At 38.1% G+C, this 22,716-nt stretch overlaps 1 protein-coding gene across 1 annotated transcript in view; it reads left to right on the top strand.

Moving 5' to 3' along the window:
* Positions 1 to 22,716, top strand: part of LOC123547014 (attractin-like protein 1) — a 117,823-nt gene that overhangs the window by 67,882 nt on the left and 27,225 nt on the right. The window contains exons 15-20 of the mRNA XM_045333749.2: positions 5,488 to 5,685; positions 6,287 to 6,493; positions 6,906 to 7,046; positions 9,521 to 9,614; positions 18,277 to 18,332; positions 20,388 to 20,482. Coding sequence (XP_045189684.2) covers positions 5,488 to 5,685; positions 6,287 to 6,493; positions 6,906 to 7,046; positions 9,521 to 9,614; positions 18,277 to 18,332; positions 20,388 to 20,482 — 791 coding nt within the window. The remainder of the gene's footprint in view (positions 1 to 5,487; positions 5,686 to 6,286; positions 6,494 to 6,905; positions 7,047 to 9,520; positions 9,615 to 18,276; positions 18,333 to 20,387; positions 20,483 to 22,716) is intronic.

The raw sequence follows: 22,716 nt of genomic DNA on the forward strand, positions 1-22,716 counted from the left end.
ATGACCCCCGGGGTCAAAATTGACCCCGCCCCAGGGGTCACTTGATTTTACATAGGAAAATCTTCAAAAAAATTTCTTAAAATAAACCAGAAGGCCTAGAGCTTAGATATTTCACATGTAGCATTGCCTAGTGGACCTCTTCAAATTTTGTTCAGTCATGACCCCCCCCCCCCCCCCCCCCCCCCCCCAGGGTCAAATTGACCCAGCCCCAGGGGTTATTTGATTGTACATAGGGAAATATTCATAAATTTGCTAAAAATAAACCAGAAGGCCTAGATCTTAGATATTTGATATGTAACATTGCCTAGTAGACTTCTACAAACTTTGTTCAAATCATGACCCCAGGGGTAATACTGACCCCGCCCCAGCGGTAACTTAATTGTACATCGGAAAATCTTCAACAAATTTCAAAAAAATAAACCAGAACGCCTAGAGCTTAGATATTTGACATGTAGCATTGCCTAGAGGACCTCTACAAATTTTTTTTCAAATCATGACCTCGGTGTCAAATTGGCCTCGCCCCAGGGGTTACTTGATTGTACATAGGAAAATCTTCCAAAAATTGTCTAGAAATAAACTAGTTTGTTTTTTAAGATAGAGCCTTGAAATTTGGATGACAAGTACAGTTTTGCACACCGATCTGAAAACTGACTTTCATTGACCGTGAATATGACCTACTGACCTACTTTCTTAATATTTAGCATCAGTTTGATATTTGAAACATTTAGCTCATATTACTTAGGTGAGCGATCCAGGGTCATCATGACCCTCTTGTTTTTTTTAATTGGTCAATTTTCCTTAGAGTTATTGCCCTTTAAGTGTTTAAAAATCCACAGATTTGTACATAACAAACCAACCAATTGGTAGAATTTCATTAAACTTCTTTCATTCTTTTCCATGAACATTTATTATAAACATGCGAAGTTGTGTTCCCACACCTGTTCACCACCTTGCGATGGTCAGAATGTTTCTCTTGATGATCTCTGGGTCAAGTTTTTATCTGGGTCATTTAGGATAAAAAAACAAGGTCACATTGTCAAATCAAAGGAAAAGTTTGTGAACACTCTAAAGGCTACAGTTTTGACTCAATCTTTATGAAACTTGGTCAGAATGTTTGTCTTGATGATCTCTAGGTCAAGTTTTAATCTGGGTCATTTAGGGTCAAAAACAAGGTCACATTGTCAAATCAAAGGAAAAGTTTGTGAACACTCTAAAGGCTACAGTTGTGACTCAATCTTTATGAAACTTGGTCAGAATGTTTGTCTTGATGATTTCTATGTTAAATTCGAAACTGGCTCATGTGGGGTAAAAAACTGGGTCAGTAGGCCAGATCAACTCTGGTGAGTGATATATAGGGCCATCATGGCCCTCTTGTTTAAATTTTTTTTTCAAACCTTTCATGAATATTTATCAACATACAAAGTTGTACCGTTCCCCCACCTCACTCCTCCACCCAGTCATGCCCACCACTCCGATCATGCATCCCCCCCACACCCCAACCCAATTTTTTTTTTTTTTTTTTTTTTCATTTTTACTTTTCCATCAAAATTTATAATCAACATGTGAAGTTTTGTACCCTCACCCGGTCACCCTTAACTGTTTGCCGGATATATTTTTTTGCCATTCCTCACCACAAACCCTTTCGGCGGGGGATACCAATTCATCGAACTTGCTTGTTTTTTAGCTCACCAGAGCCAAAGGCTCAAGGATAGCTATTCTGATCACTCACCGTCCATTGTCCGTCCGTAAACTTTTACTTTAAACGACATCTCCTCATAAACAGCAAGGCCAATTTCATCCAAACTTCACAGGAATGTTTCTTGGGTGAAGCTCTACAAAAATTGTTCAAAGAATTGAATTCCATGCAGAACCGAAAGGAAAAACTTTAAAAATCTTCTTCTCAAAAACCTGAAGGCCTAGAGCTTAGATATTTGGTGTGAAGCATTGCCTAGTGGACCTCTACCAAGTTTGTTCAAATCATGACCTCGGGGTCAAAATTGACCCCGCCCCAGGGGTCACTTGATTTTACATAGGAAGATCTTAAAAAATCTTCTTCTCAAAAACCAGAAGCCCTAGAGCTTAGATATTTGACATGTAGCATTGCCTAGTGGACCTCTACTAAAATTATTCAAATCGTGACCCCAGGGTCAAAATTGACCCCGCCCCAGAGGTCACTTGATTTTACATAGGAAAATTCTCAAACATTTTCTAAAAATAAACCAGAAGGCCTACAGCTTAGATATTTGACATGTAGCATTGCCTAGTGCACCTCTACAAAATTTATTCAAATCATGACCCCGCCCCAGGGGTCACTTGATTTTACATTGGAAAATCTTCAAAAATTTTCTAAAAATAAACCAGAAGGCCTAGAGCTTAGATATTTCACTTGTAGCATTGCCTAGTGGACCTCTACAAAATTTGTTCAAATCATGACCCCTGGGGTCAAAATTGACCCTGCCCCAGGGGTCACTTGATTTTACATAGGAAAATCTTCAAAAATTTTCTAAAAATAAACCAGAAGGCCTAGATCTTAAGATATTTGACATGTAGCATTGCCTAGTAGACTTCTACAAAATTTGTTCAAATCATGACCCCCGGGGTCAAATTGACCCCGCCCCATGGGGTTACTTGATTGTACATAGAAAAATCTTCAAAATTTTCTAAAAATAAACTAGAAGGCCTAGAGCTTAGATATTTGACATGTAGCATTGCCTAGTGGACCTCTACAAAATTTGTCCAAATCATGACCCCCGGGGCCAACATTGACCCCGCCCTAGGGGTCACTTGATTTTACATAGGAAAATCTTCAAAAATGTTCTTAAAATAAACCAGAAGGTCTAGATCTTAGATATTTGACATGTAGCATTGCCTAGTAGACTTTTACAAAATTTGTTCAGATCATGACCCCCGGGGTCAAATTGACCCCGCCTCATGGGGTTACTTGATTGTACATAGAAAAATCTTCAAAATTTTCTAAAAATAAACCAGAAGGCCTAGAGCTTAGATATTTGACATGTAGCATTGCCTAGTGGACCTCTACAAAATTTGTTCAAATCTTGACCCCCAGTATCAAATTGACCCCGCCCCAGGGGTTACTTGATTGTACAAAGGGAAATCTTCATAAATTTGCTAAAAATAAACAAGAAGGCCTAAATCTTAGATATTTGATGTGTAACATTGCCTAGTAGACTTCTACAAACTTTGTTCAAATCATGACTCTCGAGGTAAAATTGGCCCCGCCCCAGGGGTTTCTTGAATGTACATTGGAAAGTCTTAGAAAAAATTTCTGAAAATATCAGTTTGACATTTGAAACATGTAGTTCATATTACTCAGGTGAGCGATCCAGGGTCATCATGACCCTCTTGTTTTAGTTATGCTTCTATTTTGGACTTGGCCATGTAACTTCTTCTGTACCTTATATACTCAACAACTCCTTCAGTACCACCCAGTTTAAATGAAATGTGCCATACTTTGTCAGCATGAAGTGGACATGTGTCTGTTGTCAGGACTTTCGTGTCTGTTGTTGGGACTGTTGTGTCTGTTGTCAGGACTTCTGTGTCTGTTGTCAAGACTTTCGTGTCTGTTGTCGAGACTGTCCTGTCTGATATTTTATTTTGAGTTTGCCTCTGTTTGGCTTTATTTTATTCTATTGAGCATTTTCAGTGGGCATGTGTAGCACAATTTTGACATTATGTGTGTGTTTTACTGATTCAGTTTCTTTTACAATAACTATGATTTTCTTGATGATGTTTTGTTGTATCTTCCCCAGCACTCCCACACCAATATAATATGCAGGTTTACTAAGTCTTGCATTGTCTGCAAGTAACATATGATTATAAAGACGGTAGGTAGGGGAATCATTGTCCTGTAGATACACATCTAGTTAACCTAGTAGATTTTTATATTGGCAACAGTGTCCAACAAATCAATTGCCCAGAGCCCGCGGGCTACCAGAAATTTTCGTCGGGCTACCAAAAAAATACTGGCGGAAGCCCGCCGGGCAACCATAAATTTGAAGCATCAGTAGCCCGGTAATTGTATATTTTACAAAACTCCCCAACAAAATCATCAACATCCGGTCGTTTACTCGATTGTAACTTGCAATAAACAACTTTCCATGTGTACTGATTAACGGGTCGTAAACCGTCCTATTAGTATAACCCCGCCCATTTATCGATAATTTCAATGGTGGCTGCAGAAGCAGTCTCCGCCTACGAATATCAAATATGCAAACTATCGTGGACTGGTCTCCGCTCGACTAATCAAAGTCGACTGATTTAACGATAGTCTCTAAATTCAATCGGATCCTCTCGTACATTACCGACGACTGATTATGATAGGTACCACGCTTTCACTGCTTCGACAGTTCAAAGGTTGGGAACCAGCGTAAAATGAGTCATTAGTAAACATGTCTGTCAGCATGTGCGAAAAACACGTAAAACATAAAAACTGTCAATTTACTACACGAGTCTTTTGTATAATGCCGATTTCTTTGGTCAATACCATTTCATGATTATGTGAAAATTTAACTAGAGATTATAGAATGTTTATAGAATGTACAAGTACTCAAGTTGATCTCAATATTGACACAGGTGGCAGTATCATTGATTGGTCACCCCTTTCCCAACCTAAGACCCCTGATACCACCCTGAAAAAAATTCTGACATTCTCAGGTGTTCCTTAATATTCCCACCCTACAAGACCCCTGATACAATCCTGAAAAAAAAAAATTCAACTATCAAAACAGTAGTTTGATAGTTGAAAAAAAAATTGCAGGGTTGTATCAGGGGTCTTGTAGGGTGGGGATATTAAGGAACACCTGAGAATGTCAGAATTTTTTTCCGGGTTGTATCAGGGGTCTTAGGGTAGGGAAGGGGTGACCAATCAATGATACTGCCACCTGTGAATATTGACAGTGACTTGCAATTTAAATACATTTTGTGAACATCTAATTCGTCACCTCAACGCAACAAAGTCGTATCTTATTATAAATTTATAATAAGATACAACTTTGTTGCGTTTAGGTGACAAATTTGTGATTACCGGTATAGAAAGTATAAATACTCAAGTTGATCTCAATACTGACAGAAATTTACAATTTTAATATTTTAAGACGTTTAAGTTGTAAACTAAGAGATACTTGTGTGAAAATGTTTCTTTAATAAGATGTTGTATTAACTTCAACTTGTACTTCTATATTATGATTAAAGAGAATGAAATGTTTATCTTTGTGTTTTTAGATTTCTGTTATTAACAAAATATTGTTAAAGACCAATCTTATTCTCACATCTCAGTAAGTCGGGTACGGATAGAGCAAGTTAGTACTTTCATGATTAATTTTCTGGGCAACTACAAGAAAATGCTGGGCTACCAGAAAAAAATTCTGGTAGCCCAATGGGCTACCAGTAAAATTATAAATTTGTCGGACACTGTGGCAATAACATATGAATCAGCTTGGTACGACAGTGAATGTTCTGTTGTTGCAGGGACTGATGATAAAAAAGAGACAAAGAAGGAAGTGTGTGATACACCATGTTATCTTCATAATTCTTGTGAGAATTGCACCAACAGTGCCTGCATGTGGTGCGGCTCACAGCAACGATGTGTCGAAACCAATTCTTATGTAGCGTCATTCTTGTATGGACAATGTCAAGAATGGGTCACAGATAACAAAAAATGTCATGGTATGCAGTTTTGTATTACTGCTGTTTGAGGTACTGTCTACAGCACATTTTCCATTTATTATACCTCCCCCTGTTCTGTGGTGTGTCCTCTGGCCAAAAATGCACACTTAGTGCAATGATTAAAAGTAGCTATATATTACCAAATGTACTAATTGGACCCAGATATAAGTTCACAGAAGAGAGTACGGGATGATATCTGGAAGGATGCTTTCAGTATAAGTCGAACTGCCAACTTTGGAATTCCCCATATAGCTGATGTGCAGTCAAAAATGGGTAATGTGTGTGAGTTATAAAACATATTCTTCATATCAACATTTAGATGTTTATTTAGATTTTCTGTAAAATAGATGAAGTTTAGAGTGCATTTTTCACACACATTTTTTACATGTTGATCCAAACTTAAATTTTTATCAATATAAACACCTAACAATTTTTGACATGATATGTTTTGAATACAGTTAGAGTTATGTTTTCCAGTTTAGTATTCCAATAAAGGTGTTTTTATAGACATTAAATACAGGTTGAAGTTAATATCATCGAGACTGCGAAAGACTACCAAGGACTTAGAATGAATTTAGAAACACAATACTCGTTTTTTCAGCGACACAATGTTCAGATGTTTATACATGTGAGGACTGTAAGTCTAACCCTGGGTGTGGTTGGTGTAATGATGTAAGCAACACTGGTCTTGGCAAGTGTGTACGGGGATCAGCGTCTGGCCCTGTAGCCATGAATAACTCTACAGGAAAATACGATGTGGATATAGGAATATGTCCAGCTGAAAGATGGCACTTCATTAAATGTCCTTGTAAGTGTTACATGAATAGTTACATTCCATTACAGATTAACAAAGCTTTTTATATGGATTTTTAGCTTGACTATTTGAAGAACAGGTAGACCTATAGGTACTTAATTGTTTCTCAGAGTCCTCATCCAGATTTCATTAAGTATATGTTTGTAGTCTGGTATTTTATTTAACATCGTAAGTGGGGAAGTTCTGTACCTCTTACACAAAGCAAAACTGTTGTCCCATTTGTACCTGTTATGTCACTGTTTTCATTGATTTAACAGTTATTAGTGGCAAAGCTTTTGAATACCATAGTTTAGAAATGCTGTCCTCAAACTGCTCTTGTTAAATAATGTCTTTGCAGCCATTGTTGTTTGCATTTTCTAATAGCTGATCACAGGATTTGCATATAGATAAATGAATATATTTGCAGTATGTCAGTGTAATGGACACAGTTCATGCAAAAATGTATCTAACAAATGTGATGCATGTCAAAATCTCACTGAAGGGGAACATTGTGATACTTGTATTGATGGTTACTATGGAAACCCCAAAAATGGAGGCAACTGCACAGGTAATTTTTTTACTTTATTATAGTTATTGTACTAAGGCGTTTAAATTGTTTAAAAAAGACAGTGTAGGATAACTTAAATCTCCAGAGCACAAAAGCTGTAGTGAGTAATTGTAATTGTACTCTATCTGTTGTGTGTCATCGTCTTCTGTTAACACTCCTGAGGTCACAGCTCTTGGTCAGTCTTAATGAAACTTGGTCAGAATGCTGGTCTCAGTAAAATCTGAAATGAGTTCTTTACTTATCTTGGGTCAGTTTATAGAAAAGCATTGATAATACTACAGAGGCCTGATTTTCTACCTAATAAAATTTTGTTAGGTTGTTCATTTTTAGCTCGACTATTCTAAGAATAGGGGAGCTATCCTACTCGCCCTGGCGTCAGCGTGAGCGTCACACAAATGTTAAAGTTTGCGTACCACCCCAAATATTTTCAAAGTCCATTGAGATATTGCTTTCATATTTTGCATACTTGTTTACCATCATGACCCCAGTCTGTAAAAATGAGGAGGCAACTCTATCAAGCATTTTGACTGAATTATGGCCCCTTTTTGACTTAAAATAAATGTTAAAGTTTGCGTACCACCCCAAATATTTTCAAAGTCCATTGAGGTATTGCTTTCATATTTTGCATACTTGTTTACCATCATGACCCCAGTCTGTAAAAAGGAAGAGGCAACTCTATCAAGCATTTTGACTGAATTATGGCCCCTTTTCGACTTAGAATAAATGTTAAAGTTTGCGTACCACCCCAAATATTTTCAAAGTCCATTGAGATATTGCTTTCATATTTTGCATACTTGTTTACCATCATGACCCCAGTCTGTTAAAAGGAGGAGGCAACTCTATCAAGCATTTTGACTGAATTATGGCCCCTTTTCGACTTAGAATAAATGTTAAAGTTTGCATACCACCCCAAAATATTTTCAAAGTCCATTGAGATATTGCTTTCATATTTTGCATACTTGTTTACCATCATGACTTCAGTCTGTAAAAAGGAGGAGGCAACTCTATCAAGCATTTTGACTTATGGCCCCTTTTCGACTTAGAATATGCTTATTGTAATGTTAAAGTTTTACTCATTGCTTGTATTATATATACTATCAAGCACTGAGAATAGTCGAGCGCGCTGTCCACTGACAGCTCTTGTTATCAAATCTAGGTTACATGTAAGTTTAAAGCTGGGTAAATGAGATGTATATGATAGACATGGTGAAATTGCACACAGTGATAGAAGAAATTTAGAGGAAGTGCAGTGTACATGAACTCTATCTGACTTATTTGTCAGTTATCTCACTTCATTGGGTTTTTTTTAACTGGGCATAAATTTAAAAATAGTGAAGATATTGACAGAAAGTGCTTTGTATAAGAACCATTACTTTTCCTTGCTTGTTTTTTATGCCACCTCTTGGAAACCTGTCTCTGGCTTAAACACTGATGTGACATTTTGGGGCAGTACATTGCAGAGCAGGTAGTGTGCACTGCTTTAATATGGAGCCTTATACCTAAGTTGAAGTACTGTTTTAATATGGAGCCTTATACCTAAGTTGAAGTACTGTTTTAATATGGAGCCTTATACCTAAGTTGAAGTACTGTTTTAATATGGAGCCTTATACCTAAGTTGGAGTACTGTTTTAATATGGAGCCTTATACCTAAGTTGAAGTACTGTTTTAATATGGAGCCTTATACCTAAGTTGAAGTACTATTTTAATATGGAGCCTTATACCTAAGTTGAAGTACTGTTTTAATGTGAAGCCTTATTATGTCTCCCACCACACAGTGGTGTGGGAGACATATTGATTTACTCAAGTCTGTGTGTCTGTCTGTCACAAAGCTTGTCCGCACTCTAAGTCGAACATTTCTCACACGATCTTCACCAAACTTGAACAAAATGTGTCTGACCATAAGACCTTGGCCAAGTTCGATGACTAGCCAAATCGGCTCAGGTACTTTGGAATTACATGTATGGCCCTTGAATTACCGGAAAATCCTCATTTCGCATGCGCTTTCGTACAGGCAAAACGTACCCTATACTACTAATTAGTAATATAGGGTACGTTTTGGGTGCACGAAAGCACATGCGCAAGATGATTTAAGGCAGTTGTGGGAGACATGCGCTTTTCTCAAAAGCGTCTCTAGTACTGTTTTAATATGAAGCCTTATTCCCAAGTTGAAGTACCGTTTTTAATATGGAGCCCTATTTCCAACATTAACTAATTGGCAGCAGTAGATCTACACTGATGTGGGTAGTTATTTCATCATGGGTTTAAGATTTTTCACAAGCAATATAAATAAAATTAAAACAGTATCTAACAAGTTTTATGCAAAGAAATAGGTGATGAAAACTTTGACCAACATTTACCCAGATATTGCATATCAGAAACACTTCCATTCAAATGAAGCTATCCGGGGGGACAAGCACTTGTTCAAAAGTAGTCCTTCGTTGTGTATGAAGACCAGCCATGTTTTTATATTACAGCATGTAGCTGTAATGGACAGGCAGACACATGCAACAGAGAGACAGGTTCTTGTTACTGTAGGACACGTGGTGTCAAAGGTGACCGCTGTCAAGTGTAAGTACAAACATTCTTTTTATATGCCCATTTTATTTTTAAATGTCCATTTTAGAAAAACGTTTGACATTGGGTCAGGTTCAGTAACTAGCCAGCCAGTTTTGACATATTTCTCTAGACTTACGGCTCTTGAGTCTGTCAAAATTGACTGTCTGCTGGGTAACCAGAGTAATTTTTCTTAGATTTTAACAAGATTTATACAGAGGATGTATTACTATTAGTAGGTCTGGTCCGATAGTTTGGACCAGTATCTGCAAAGTCATGGCCCTTGAATAGTCAAAAAATGGATAACTAGTGTTAAGTTTAAGCTTACATGAACAAAGCTGAGCTAAAGCTTTTAGTATGTCTTTTGTCCGTAGTTAGTTAATCTGTTGTCCACCTGTCCACATTTAGCTTGTGTTTATGATAACATATTCATTTTTTATGTGACTTTGACCAAATTTGCATACAATTCAGATTTCAGTTGGATGTGCTAAAAAAAACAAAAACGGCCGGATTGGATAATTGGCACTGCAGTTAATATGACCCTTTAAATTGCAAAAATAGCTGATTTTAAGCTTAAGTGCTTTCCAGCATCTTTATTTATTTTAAGACTCCAGAAGTAAACAGACAACACTTAATTGGTACTACTCATTTTATTTATGGATTACTGTACCTAACAACAACAACAACAGCACTAATTATCAGACAGAAAGATTATCCCTAGTAAGTGGCAGCTATTGCCGTGAGAAATGATATGCTGGATAAATGTTTCATTAAGTATAAACCCCACGCTATATGTACTAGTAAAACCGCCGTCGAGCATGGAAGCATATCGTCACCTCAACGCTAGAAGTGGATAACTGCATTGACTTAAAGAAGGACTTACTCACCTTCTGCGCTAAGGTGACGATATGGATTGTTTCACCTCTTCGAGATTCAAAATTTTAATAAAAAACATTTATTTCATTGTGACACTAGGAATTACATTGTTTCTCTTTACGGTTAAACCCAAGTTCACAACCATACCAACCGCATCATAAACAGACATACGGTATTATAAATATTACATTACAAATACATTTAACCATACCGCAGATGCATAAAATTACAGTCAAAGAATAATACCAAAACTTCACCACGATTCCATCTGTACATTATTTTCACAGACAACAGATTGATCGCAGATCGCTCAGATCCGTCCACACAGTGCAAGTGGACGATTCCTCATGAACATTGTTTGTTTGTTTGGGTTTAACGCCATTTTTCAACAGTTTTTCAGTTATGTAACAGCAGGTCATGAACATGGATTTAACTAAACAGGCATTTGCTGATTGACTACAACTGGCCACACGGTGGCATTGGACGATTTCTTATGAACATGGAAATTTAACTATTTATACAGTCAAGGGTCGATTCCTCATGACTTTAACTACTTACACAGTCAGTGGCCGATTGACTAGAACCTGCCAAACGGTTCAAGTGGCCTCATAAACATGGATTTAACAATTTATAAAGTCAACCTATACACCGATGACTAGAATCAACCACAGAGAAGCAATTGATAAATTATATTTACCGTAACATATTTATACTCATGCCATATACAGTAAACCAACCTACCGACACAATAACGAGTACATCCACTTTATAACACAATTGAAAATACTAATAATGATATATTAGCAAAGGCCATACGAGTCCCATGTCAGTCCCATTTGGAAACCACAGATTTGAGTCCAGATATTAGAGGTTATAACTGTAGTTCAGGGTTACATGATTAAAATTATGTCTCCCACCACATAGTGGTGTGGGAGATATATTGATTTACTGCTGTCTGTGTGTGTGTCAGTCACAAATCTTGTCCACACTCTAAGTCTTAACAGTTCTCATCCGATCTTCACCAAACTTAAAAAAACATGTTTACCAATAAGTCTTCGGCCAAGTTCGATAATGAGGCACTTCAGAATTATGGCCCTTGAATTACCGAAAATCGTCCTTTTTACTCATGTCTACGTTTAAAGTCAAACAGTTCTCATCCAATCTTCACCAAACTTTAACAAAATGTGTTTACCAATAAGTCCTCAGCCAAGTTCGATAAGGAGCCAAATCGGCCCAGGCACTTCGGAATTATGGCCCTTGAATTACTGAAAATCGCTCTGTACACTGATGTCTGCGCTCTAAGTCGAACAGTTCTCATCCGATCTTCACCAAACTGTAAAAAAAATGTGTTTACCGATAAGTCCTCGGCCAGTTTCAAAAACAAGCCAAATCGGCCCAGGCACTTCGGAATTATGGCCATTGAATTATCGAAAATCGCTCCGTACACTGATGTCCGCGCTCTAAGTCGAACAGTTCTCATCTGATCTTTACCAAACTTTAACAAAATGTGTTTGACAATAAGTCCTCAGCAAGTTTGATAATTAGTCAAATTGGCCCAGGCACTTCTGAATTATGGCCCTAGAATTACCGAAAATCGCTCTGCCAGTGATACATGTATTGTTGCATGATTAACTCAGATACAAAATGGAGAAGAAATGCCAATCTATTATGATTAGGCAATTGTGGGAGACATGCGCTTTTCTCAAAAGCAGCTTTAGTTTGTGGCTGATTTTAAAAGTAGTTCATAGATGTTCCTGACAGAAAATCCATGTCTCTCAGTTGAGCAACCCAGGACCAGGCTTCTCTTGTTCTTTTATGTCAGCGATACTTATACAGAAGTATTACACTAAAATTTAGGTCTAGTTCAATAATCAACCAATTTTGAATATGATTTCCAAGATTATGGCCCTGGAGTTAGTTAAAATTATGAAAATTAGAAATGTCCGCATAATAACTACAGTATATTTTCTCCGAAGTAAACCACTCTTATACAGAGAATGTGTCTCTATGAAATCTAGCTACAGTTCGATAACCAGCCAGATTGGTTCAGTTTCTCAAGCAGTATTATCCCCTACCAAAGGCGGAGGGATGTAGTTTTGGCTTATGTTATCTTTTCGTCTGTCAGTCTGTCTGTACGAAACTGAATCTTTGACTTGGTGTGAAGTATTTAATAAATAAAACAAGTTAGAAATGTAAACCCCTTCAAATGAATTATTTAAGGTACTAAATTGGATATCCTTTGACCAAACAATTATGTACAAAAAGTCAATTCTCGTGTATTAATCTATATCCAATGTATATGAAAAATAAATTCCAAACAGTATAACACAGGCACAACTTAAACCTAAGATCTGTACAAAATGCAAACTAATCATTTTCTAATTCTGATATTCTTAGGAAATTTCAAATGGCTTATGTCCAGTGGCAATTCTCTAACTGGATTTTTGCATTACATAACATCTTAAAACTGAATATCTAAACTGTTAGTGATGAATTGATAAAAATCATCACTACAAGTATTTCATTTTTGTCTTTCTACATAATCATGTATTTTTCAAGTTGATTTTATGAAAATTTGAATATTGCTCATATTACAATAATTTATTCATAAACCTAAATTCAATTCTCCAATAGATTTATATTATGATGTTTTATACTGGTTCACTGTATATATATGTTGTGTATTATGTTGACTGTATATACGTTGAGGCCCACATGGAAGATCGGGAAACCCAATGCGTAAGCCTTGTTAAATAAAGAAGTTACTTACTAACTTACTTACTTACATACTGCTATAGAGATATGCCACCCAGCAAGCATGAGTAAGACAATAGTTGTGGCCCTTTGTACATACATTATATAGTGTCTTATTCTATTTTCTGTACATCCGAAGTCATATCTCTGACATGGATGGAAGGATTTCAATAAAACATGGTAGAAATGTTAACAGTTATAGGGCAATGCGGTCTTCCAAGTTTCATTTAGATTGGTTGAGGAAAACAAGATTTCTGGCCCTTTGTACTAGTATATAAATAGTCCTTTTTCTGTCCATCCAGAGTCATAACTTAGACATGGTGTAATGGATTTCAGTAAAACATGGTAGAAATATGAACGTGATCCTGCAAGATTTATTCAGATTGGTTGAGGAATAAAAGATTTATGGCCCTTTGCAATTATATACATAGTTCATATATTGTGTTTTTATTATGCACCCGAAGGGAGGCATATTAGTTTTCAACTGTCCGTCTGCTCGTTCGTTCGTCACAACGTTAACTTTTTGCATGAAGGCCAACATTAACTTCAGCATGAAGGCCAATGTTAACTTCAGCATGAAGGCACTTTACTCGCGAAGAACTGCACCCAGGACCAAACTTCACCTGCTGATAGTACTTATTGAGTACACGACCCCTACTGACTTTGGGGTCACCAGGTCAAAGGTCAAGGTCACAGGGGCTAATGTTAACTTTTTGCCTGAAGGCACTTTACCTGCGAACCACTGCACCCAGGACCTTTAAACTTCACTTGCTGATAGCACTTATTGAGTACACAACCCCTACTGACATTGGGGTCACCAGGTCAAAGGTCAAGGTCACAGGGGCCAATGTTAACTTTTTGCCTGAAGGCACTTTACTTGCGAACCACTGCACCCAGGACCTTCAAACTTCACATGCTGATAGTACTTATTGAGTACACGACCCCTACTGACTTTGGGGTCACCAGGTCAAAGGTCAAGGTCACAGGGGCCAATGTTAACTTTTTGCATGAAGGCACTTGACTTGCGAACCACTGCACCCAGGACCTTCACACTTCACATGCTGATAGTACTTATTGAGTACACGACCCCTACTGACTTTGGGGTCACCAGGTCAAAGGTCAAGGTCACAGGGGCCGTTGTTAACTTTTTGCATGAAGGCATTTTACTCCTGAATGACTGCACCCAGGACCTTCAGACTTCACATGCTGATAGTACTTATTGAGTTCACAACCCCTACTGACATTGGGGTCACCAGGTCAAAGGTCAAGGTCACAGGAGCCAGTGTTAACTTTTTGCATGAAGGCACTTTACTTGGGCACCACTGCACCCAGGACCTTCAAACTTCACGTGCTGATAGTACTTATTGAGTACACGACCTCTACTGACTTTGGGGTCACCAGGTCAAAGGTCAAGGTCACAGGGGCCAATGTTAACTTTTTGCATGAAGGCACTTCACTTGCGAACCACTGCACCCAGGAACTTTAAATTTCACATGGTGATAGTACTTATTGAGTACACAACCCCTACTGACTGGGGTCACCAGGTCAAAGGTCAAGGTCACAGGGGCCAATGTTAACTTTTTGCATGAAGGCACTTTACTCGCGAAACACTGCATGCAGGACCTTTAAACTTCACATGCTGATAGTACTTTCTGAATACACGACCCCTATTGACTTTGGGGTCACCAGGTCAAAGGTCAAGGTCACCAGGTCAAAGGTCAAGGTGCTGGGGGTGCATTTGTCACCATTAGTGACAGCTCTTGTTCAATTTTTTTTCTGTTTGGAGTCATATCTCAGAATTGGTTTGTTGGATATAAGTTCCATGCAGCAGCTATAAAAAGTCTCCCCATACTTGGATTCAGTGTTGTTATATTTTCTGGTCCTTTGGGACCATAGAGTCCATTCAATATCTTTGTAATAGAGTTCCACTTAAGCTGGTGCTAGGGGGCGTGATGGGTGTTGCACTTTCCATTACCTCGCAGTCGAACCGAGTCTGCTATACATGTAGTACATAAATAGTCCATTTTTCTGTCCATCTGGAATCATATCTCAGACATGGTGTCATGGATTCCAATAACAAATGGCAGAAATGTTACATGCTGTAGGGAAATAAGGCTGTGCAGGTTTCAGACAGATTGCTTGAGGAAAACAAGATTTATGGCCCTTTTTACCTATATAATATATATTACAAAAATAGTGTTTTAACTCCATTTTCTGTCCATCTGAAGTCATATCTCTGACAAAACATCTATTAATTGTAATTGGGAAATGTGGCTCTGCAAGATTCAGTGAAATTGCTTCAGGAACACATGCGTTATGGCCATTAGTACTTGTATAATGCTTACTTAATATAGGCTATTTCATTTTAAAATCCATTTTTGCTATGGGATATTGTGACCAAGCTTAGTACATATTATATCTTCTTGAAAACTGTTGTATGGTATGCGTTTTAGTCACTGGGGTCAAGGTCAAGGTAGCTGTTACTGAAAATAGAAAAATTGTTTCTGCTCAATAACATCACTAAGGAATAGGGTATTGCATCCAATACTTGGAATTTAGGAAGCTTGCATGGTGACCATGGTTTTAGGTGTATTTTTGGTTGCTTAGGTCAAGGTTAAGATCATTGTTACTAAATGTAGACAACTGGTTTTCTCACAATAACTTCAGTTAGGAGTGAGGTAAGCAGACCAAACCTGGTAAAAAAGTAGCTTTCATTGAGACCATTTTTAGCTCACCTGTCACAAAGTGACAAGGTGAGCTTTTGTGATCGCGCAGCGTCCGTCGTCCGTCCGTCCGTGCGTGCGTAAACTTTTGCTTGTGACCACTCTAGAGGTCACATTTTTCATGGGATCTTTATGAAAGTTGGTCAGAATGTTCACCTTGATGATATCTAGGTCAAGTTCAAAACTGGGTCACGTGCCATCAAAAACTAGGTCAGTAGGTCAAATAATAGAAAAACCTTGTGACCTCTCTAAAGGCCATATTTTTCATGGGATCTTTATGAAATTTGGTCAGAATGTTCACTTTGATGATATCTAGGTCAAGTTCGAAACTGGGTCACGTGCGGTCAAAAACTAGGTCAGTAGGTCTAAAAATAGAAAAACCTTGTGACCTCTCTAGAGGCCATATATTTCACAAGATCTTCATGAAAATTGGTCAGAATGTTCACCTTGATGATATCTTGGTCAAGTTCGAAACTGGGTCACGTGCCATCAAAAACTAGGTCAGTAGGTCAAATAATAGAAAAACCTTGTGACCTCCCTAAAGGCCATATTTTCCATGGGATCTTTATGAAATTTGGTCAGAATGTTCACCTTGATGATATCTAGGTCAAGTTTGAAACTGGGTCACCTGCGGTCAAAAACTAGGTCAGTAGGTCTAAAAATAGAAAAACCTTGTGACCTCTCTAGAGGCCATATATTTTACAAGATCTTCATGAAAATTGCTCAGAATGTTCATCTTGATGATATCTAGGTCAGGTTTGAAACTGGGTCACGTGCCTTCAAAAACTAGGTCAGTAGGTCAAATAATAGAAAAACCTTGTGACCTCTTTAAAGGCCATAATTTACATGGGATCTGTATGAAAGTTGGTCTGAATGTTTATCTTGATGATATCTAGGTCAAGTTCGAAACTGGGTCACGTGCGGTCAAAAACTAGGTCAGTAGGTCTAAAAATAGAAAAACCTTGTGACCTCTCTAGAGGCCATACTTTTGAATGGATCTTCATCAAAATTGGTCAGAATGTTCATCTTGATGATATCTAGGTCAAGTTCGAAAGTGTGTCACATGTCGTCAAAAAGTAGGTCAGTAGGTCAAATAATGAAAAAACCTTGTGACCTCTCTAGAGGTCATATTTTTTAATGGACCTGTATGAAAGTTGGTCTGAATGTTTATCTTGATGATATATAGGTCAGGTTTGAAACTGGGTCAACTGCGATCAAAAACTAGGTCAGTAGGTCTTAAAATCGAAAAACCTTGTGACCTCTCTAGAGGCCATACCCTTGAATGGATCTTCATGAAAATTGGACAGAATATTCACCTTGATGATATCTAGGTCAAGTTTGAAACTGGGTCACGTGCCATCAAAAACTAGGTCAGTAGGTCAAATAATAAAAAAGCCTTGTGACCTCTCTAGAGGCCATTATTTCCATGGGATCTGTATGAAAGTTGTCTGAATGTTCATCTTGATGATATCTAGGTCAATTTTGAAACTGGGTCAACTGTGGTCAAAAACTAGGTCATTAGGTCTAAAATTTGAAAAATCTTTTGACCTCTCTAGAGGCCATATTTTTCAATGGATCTTCATGAAAATTGGTCAGAATTTTTATCTTGATGATATCTAGGTCAAGCTCAAAACTGGGTCACAGGAGCTCAAAAGCTAGGTCACTTTGTCAAATAATAGAAAAAACGACGTCATACTCAAAACTGGGTCATGCGGGAACAGGTGAGCGATTCAGGACCATCATGGTCCTCTTGTTTTTGTTTCAATTTAGGTTAACTTGGGTCAAGGTCATTGTTACTAAATGTAGAAAAATGGTATTCAGTGAATAACTTAGAATGAGTAGCATTTAAAAAGACAAATTCAATTGTATTTAAGTGCTTTTTGCAGGCAGAGAATGCTTTTTCAAGGGTAAAATCCTTTATCCCATTCGGCAGGGAATACAAATTCACTGAAAGGCTTGTTGCCCTTGAATTCATACAATTGACAGTGTCCCCACAATTACTGGAGTATTTTTCCTTGATATCAACCATACTTAAACAGCATGTGAATCTCCATAAAATTTAGGTCAGGTTTGATAAGAAGTCAGGTTGGAAAAGTTTCTATGGAGTTATAGCCCTTCAATTAGTCAAAATTGCAAAACATTGCCCACATAGTAAGTAGAGTAATTTAACAACCAAAATTTATTTGCTGTGTTGAACATGCAATGTGCAAGTTTGGCACTCATATTCTGGAATATTACTAGCCATTGGTTCAAACAGATCAGAACAAAAGACAGTCCCACCTTTTGTTATCAGTTTGAATTTATAATTACACTTTTTATTTCAGATGTGACTATCAGAATAACTATTTTGGTAACCCAAATGATGGAGGAACATGTTACTGTAAGTTTTTTTTATTATACATCCTTGTAAAGAACATGTTGGCCAGCCAGAAGGTCCATCCATACAAAAATTGGCTTCATATCCATAACTGGAAAACCCTTCAGCCTACAGACTTGAAACACACTGCCTCATTAGCTTAGTGGTAGAGTGCCTGTTTCAAGTGCAGGATATCTAGGGTTCGCTCACTGGCTGCACCATACCAGAGATGTTACAAATGATACTAGTAGCTTCCTCGCTTGGCGCTCAGCATTGAGAGGATAGTGCTAGGACTGGTCAGCCTGTTGTCAGTATAATGTCACTGGTTGGGTTGTCATGTGTCTATGGCATGATATTCCAGTGAGGTAGCACTACAGTGCTGCCTGTAATGCTATTACAGTCACCCGTGCAGGAAGTATTTAGTAATGCAATTTTTATGCCCCCGAAGGGAGGCATATAGTTTTTGAACCGTCTGTCTGTCTGTCGGTCTGTTAGTCTGTCCGCAATTTTCGTGTCCGGTTCATATCTTTGTCATCGATAGATGGATTTTCAAATAACTTGGCATGAATGTGTACCACAGTAAGACGACGTGTCGCACGCAAGATCCAGGTCCGTAGCTCAAAGGTCAAGGTCACACTTAGACATTAAAGGATAGTGCATTGATGGGCGTGTCCGGTCCATATCTTTGTCATCGATGGATGGATTTTCAAATAACTTGGCATGAATGTGTACCACAGTAAGACGACGTGTCGCGCGCAAGACCCAGGTCCGTAGCTCAAAGGTCAAGGTCACACTTAGACATTAAATGATAGTGTATTGATGGGCGTGTCCGGTCCATATCTTTGTCATCGATGGATGGATTTTCAAATAACTTGGCATGAATGTGTACCACAGTAAGACGACATGTCCCATGCAAGACCCAGGTCTGTAGCTCAAAGGTCAAGGTCACACTTAGACATTAAATGATAGTGCATTGATGGGCGTGTCAGGTTCATATCTTTGTCATCGATGGATGGATTTTCAAATAACTTCGCATGAATGTGTACCACAGTAAGACGACGTGTCAAGCGCAAGACCCAGGTCCGTAGCTCAAAGGTCAAGGTCACACTTAGACATTAAAGGATAGTGCATTGATTGGCGTGTCCGGTCCATATCTTTGTCATCGATGGATGGATTTTCAAATAACTTGGCATGAATGTGTATCACAGTAAGACGACGTGTTGCGCGCAAGACCCAGGTCCGTAGCTCAAAGGTCAAGGTCACACTTAGACATTAAAGGATAGTGCATTGATGGGCGTGTTTGGTCCATATCTTTGTCATCGATGGATGGATTTTCAAATAACTTGGCATAAATGTGTACACAGTAAGACGACTGTTCGCGCGCAAGACCCAGGCCCTGTAGCTCAATGGTCAAGGTCACACTTAGACATTAAATGGATAGTGCATTGATGGGCGTGTCCGGTCCATATCTTTGTCATCGATGGATGGATTTTCAAATAACTTGGCATAAATGTGTACCACAGTAAGACGACATGTCGCGCGCAAGACCCAGGTCTGTAGCTCAAAGGTCAAGGTCACACTTAGACGTTAAAGGATAGTGCATTGATGGGCGTGTCCGGTCCATATCTTTGTCATCGATGGATGGATTTTCAAATAACTTGGCATGAATGTGTACCACAGTAAGACAACGTGCCACCGCAAGACCCAGGTCCGTAGCTCAAAGGTCAAGGTCACACTTAGAGGTTAAAGGTCATTTTTCATGATAGTGCATTGATGGGCGTGTCCGGTCCATATCTTTGTCATTCATGCATGGATTTTAAAATAACTATGCATGAATGTGTGACACAGTAAGGCGATGTGTCGCGCGCAAGACCCAGCTCCGTAGGTCAAAGGTCCTAAACTCTAACATCGGCCATAACTATTCATTCAAAGTGCCATCGGGGGCATGTGTCATCCTATGGAGACAGCTCTTGTTTTAGATGTATATAGATGTAGACAATAGAATAGAGTCATACACTGTATGTTAAAGCAGATTTCAATGTTGCAAGGATGATCACCATAAGATGCCTTTTGTTGTAGATGACTTGAGGACAGACTATCAGTTTACATTCAATCTGTCAAAGCAAGAGGACAAACACTACACTGGCATCAACTTTATGAACATTCCTGTAGCTGTAAGTACCTGTTTTATACAACTTTTCAATACTGACATATTTTTCTGTAAAGCCTACAGTTTTCGTGTGTAATTGCTGTAAAACTAAGGTATAGTAAACTTGGAAATAGTGAAAACAATCTCTTCTCTTTTTTTTTCAGATTTTTTTGCCATCTTCATTTCATATAAAAGTCTTCAGATACATTGAACCCATTATAGCAAGAACAGAACTTGCTTATAAAAAATAGTTTTTTTTTGGTCAGAAGGCAGTAATTCATGCAGTAGAGTAAATAGTTATAATGAACAGTTTCAGATGCATTCACAAATTGTTTTATTTTCCATAAATAGAAATAGCTGAATTTTCACATGCATGTCGCAATGATAAAAATCCAGGTTTTTATTTCAGAAATTAAACTTTTTTTAGATGTATATATCTAAAATATGACCAGACTCCATCAAACAGAGTCTGCTATTATCTTGTTTGGTTGCAGTCTGTGCTTCCAAAGGATCTTCTTATAGATTTTATTATTGATCACAGTACCAAGTACTAGAAAACTACATGAAAGTGCGAGTGTACTGCTTAAAACAAAGGCATTATTAACTTAGTTTTCTTTATAAAAAAATACACATAAAGTGCTTAAGAGTTTGTTTTGCATATATCTAAAAAATATTTCATTTAGAGTCCTGAAACCATATAAGAATATTATCCAGCATGTGAATTTGTGCACCTGAGTTTTTATGCCCCCACTTTTTGGTGGGCGGGCATATAGATTTGCCCTTGTCCGTCCTTCCGAGAAAGTTGTGTCAGCATGTGTAGTTGTGCACCTGGGGTTTTGCGTCCGGATTCATTCAGTCGTGTATGAGTTATGGGCCCTGACTTCGTAAAAATTGGTCATTTTAGTGTTGTGTCGCGCCTAGCTCCAAAAGTATTTGACGTAGAGCCACAAAACTTTACAGGAATGTTGGTCAGCATGTGTAGTTGTGCACCTGGGGTTTCGCGTCCGGATTCAATTAGTCATGTAGAAGTTATGGCCCCTGACTTAGTAAAAAAATTGGTCATTTTAATGTGTCGCATGTAGCTCCAAAAGTATTTGACCTAGAGTCACCAAAGTTTACAGGAATGTTGGTCAGCATGTGCAGTTGTGCACCTGGGGTTTCGCATCCGGATTCATTCAGTATTGTAGGAGTTTATGGCCCCTGACCTAGGAAAAAATTTGTGTCCTTTGTCATACAGTGGGGGCATCTGTGTCCCATGGACACGTTTCTAGTTTTAAATTTGTTTTTATTTCACTCTGTAAGACCAGAGTTATGGCCCTTGACTTAGTTAAAAGATAAAAGTTTCGTGTCACATGTATCTCAAAATATACTTGACATAGAGTCATAAAACATGAGAGGATTGTTTTATAACATGAGAAGTTGTACACCTGCAGCCAATTGTATAAACAATGGTTAAAATATACCACGGTAAAACTATAACCGCGGTATATATCGTGGTTAGGTAACCACTGATTATTTTCTCTTGTATAAACCAGTTTAACCGCACGGTAACCTAACCACGTAAAATATCAATTTAACCACGGTAAATTTTCCAATAATGCACTGCGCGCATAACCGGCCTTCCATACAGTTCTCTGAACATGGCACTTTTATGATGTCATCAGTATAATGATGTCATCAATACACGTGTGTACAGTACATTGTGTTTTACCAATTTCAAGGTTATCAAACAGTGTAAACAACTGCATTAACTAGAGAGAATCTGTGCATTTAATTATAAGTATGGATTTTAAAAGTATCTTCGGAGTAATGTCTGTTTATAGTGACAGTAGGACTGTAATTTTAAGGAAATGCTTCTTGAAATGGCTACAAACGTGTTTTGCTGAATTTGGATTATCAAGTAAGATGTTTGCTTCTTTTTTTCACATACTGAATCAATGTGTATTTAATGTACTGTAGAGCTAGTGCGCAATGGTCTTTGTGGTCGCAGTTCGCCTGGACATTGATACTTTGTTGATGTTTTCTACTAACATGCGGCCTCATTGCGGATAAATGGACGAAAATATTTTTAAATGGGTCTCGTCAATACAACTGAATAGTGAATTACAGACGGGAGCCCTATAACGGTATAAAATTCACTCATGAATCGTCGTCGAATAAAATCTGTTGCCGTAGTGTCAGAGCTTGGTTCCGTTGCATCCGTCATTCTAAAGTCGGTCCAACAAGCCTGTCTATGTTGTCAGCTAACACCTGAATACC

This window comes from Mercenaria mercenaria, chromosome 9 (assembly GCF_021730395.1).
Source record: "Mercenaria mercenaria strain notata chromosome 9, MADL_Memer_1, whole genome shotgun sequence".
Classification (NCBI taxonomy): domain Eukaryota; kingdom Metazoa; phylum Mollusca; class Bivalvia; order Venerida; family Veneridae; genus Mercenaria; species Mercenaria mercenaria.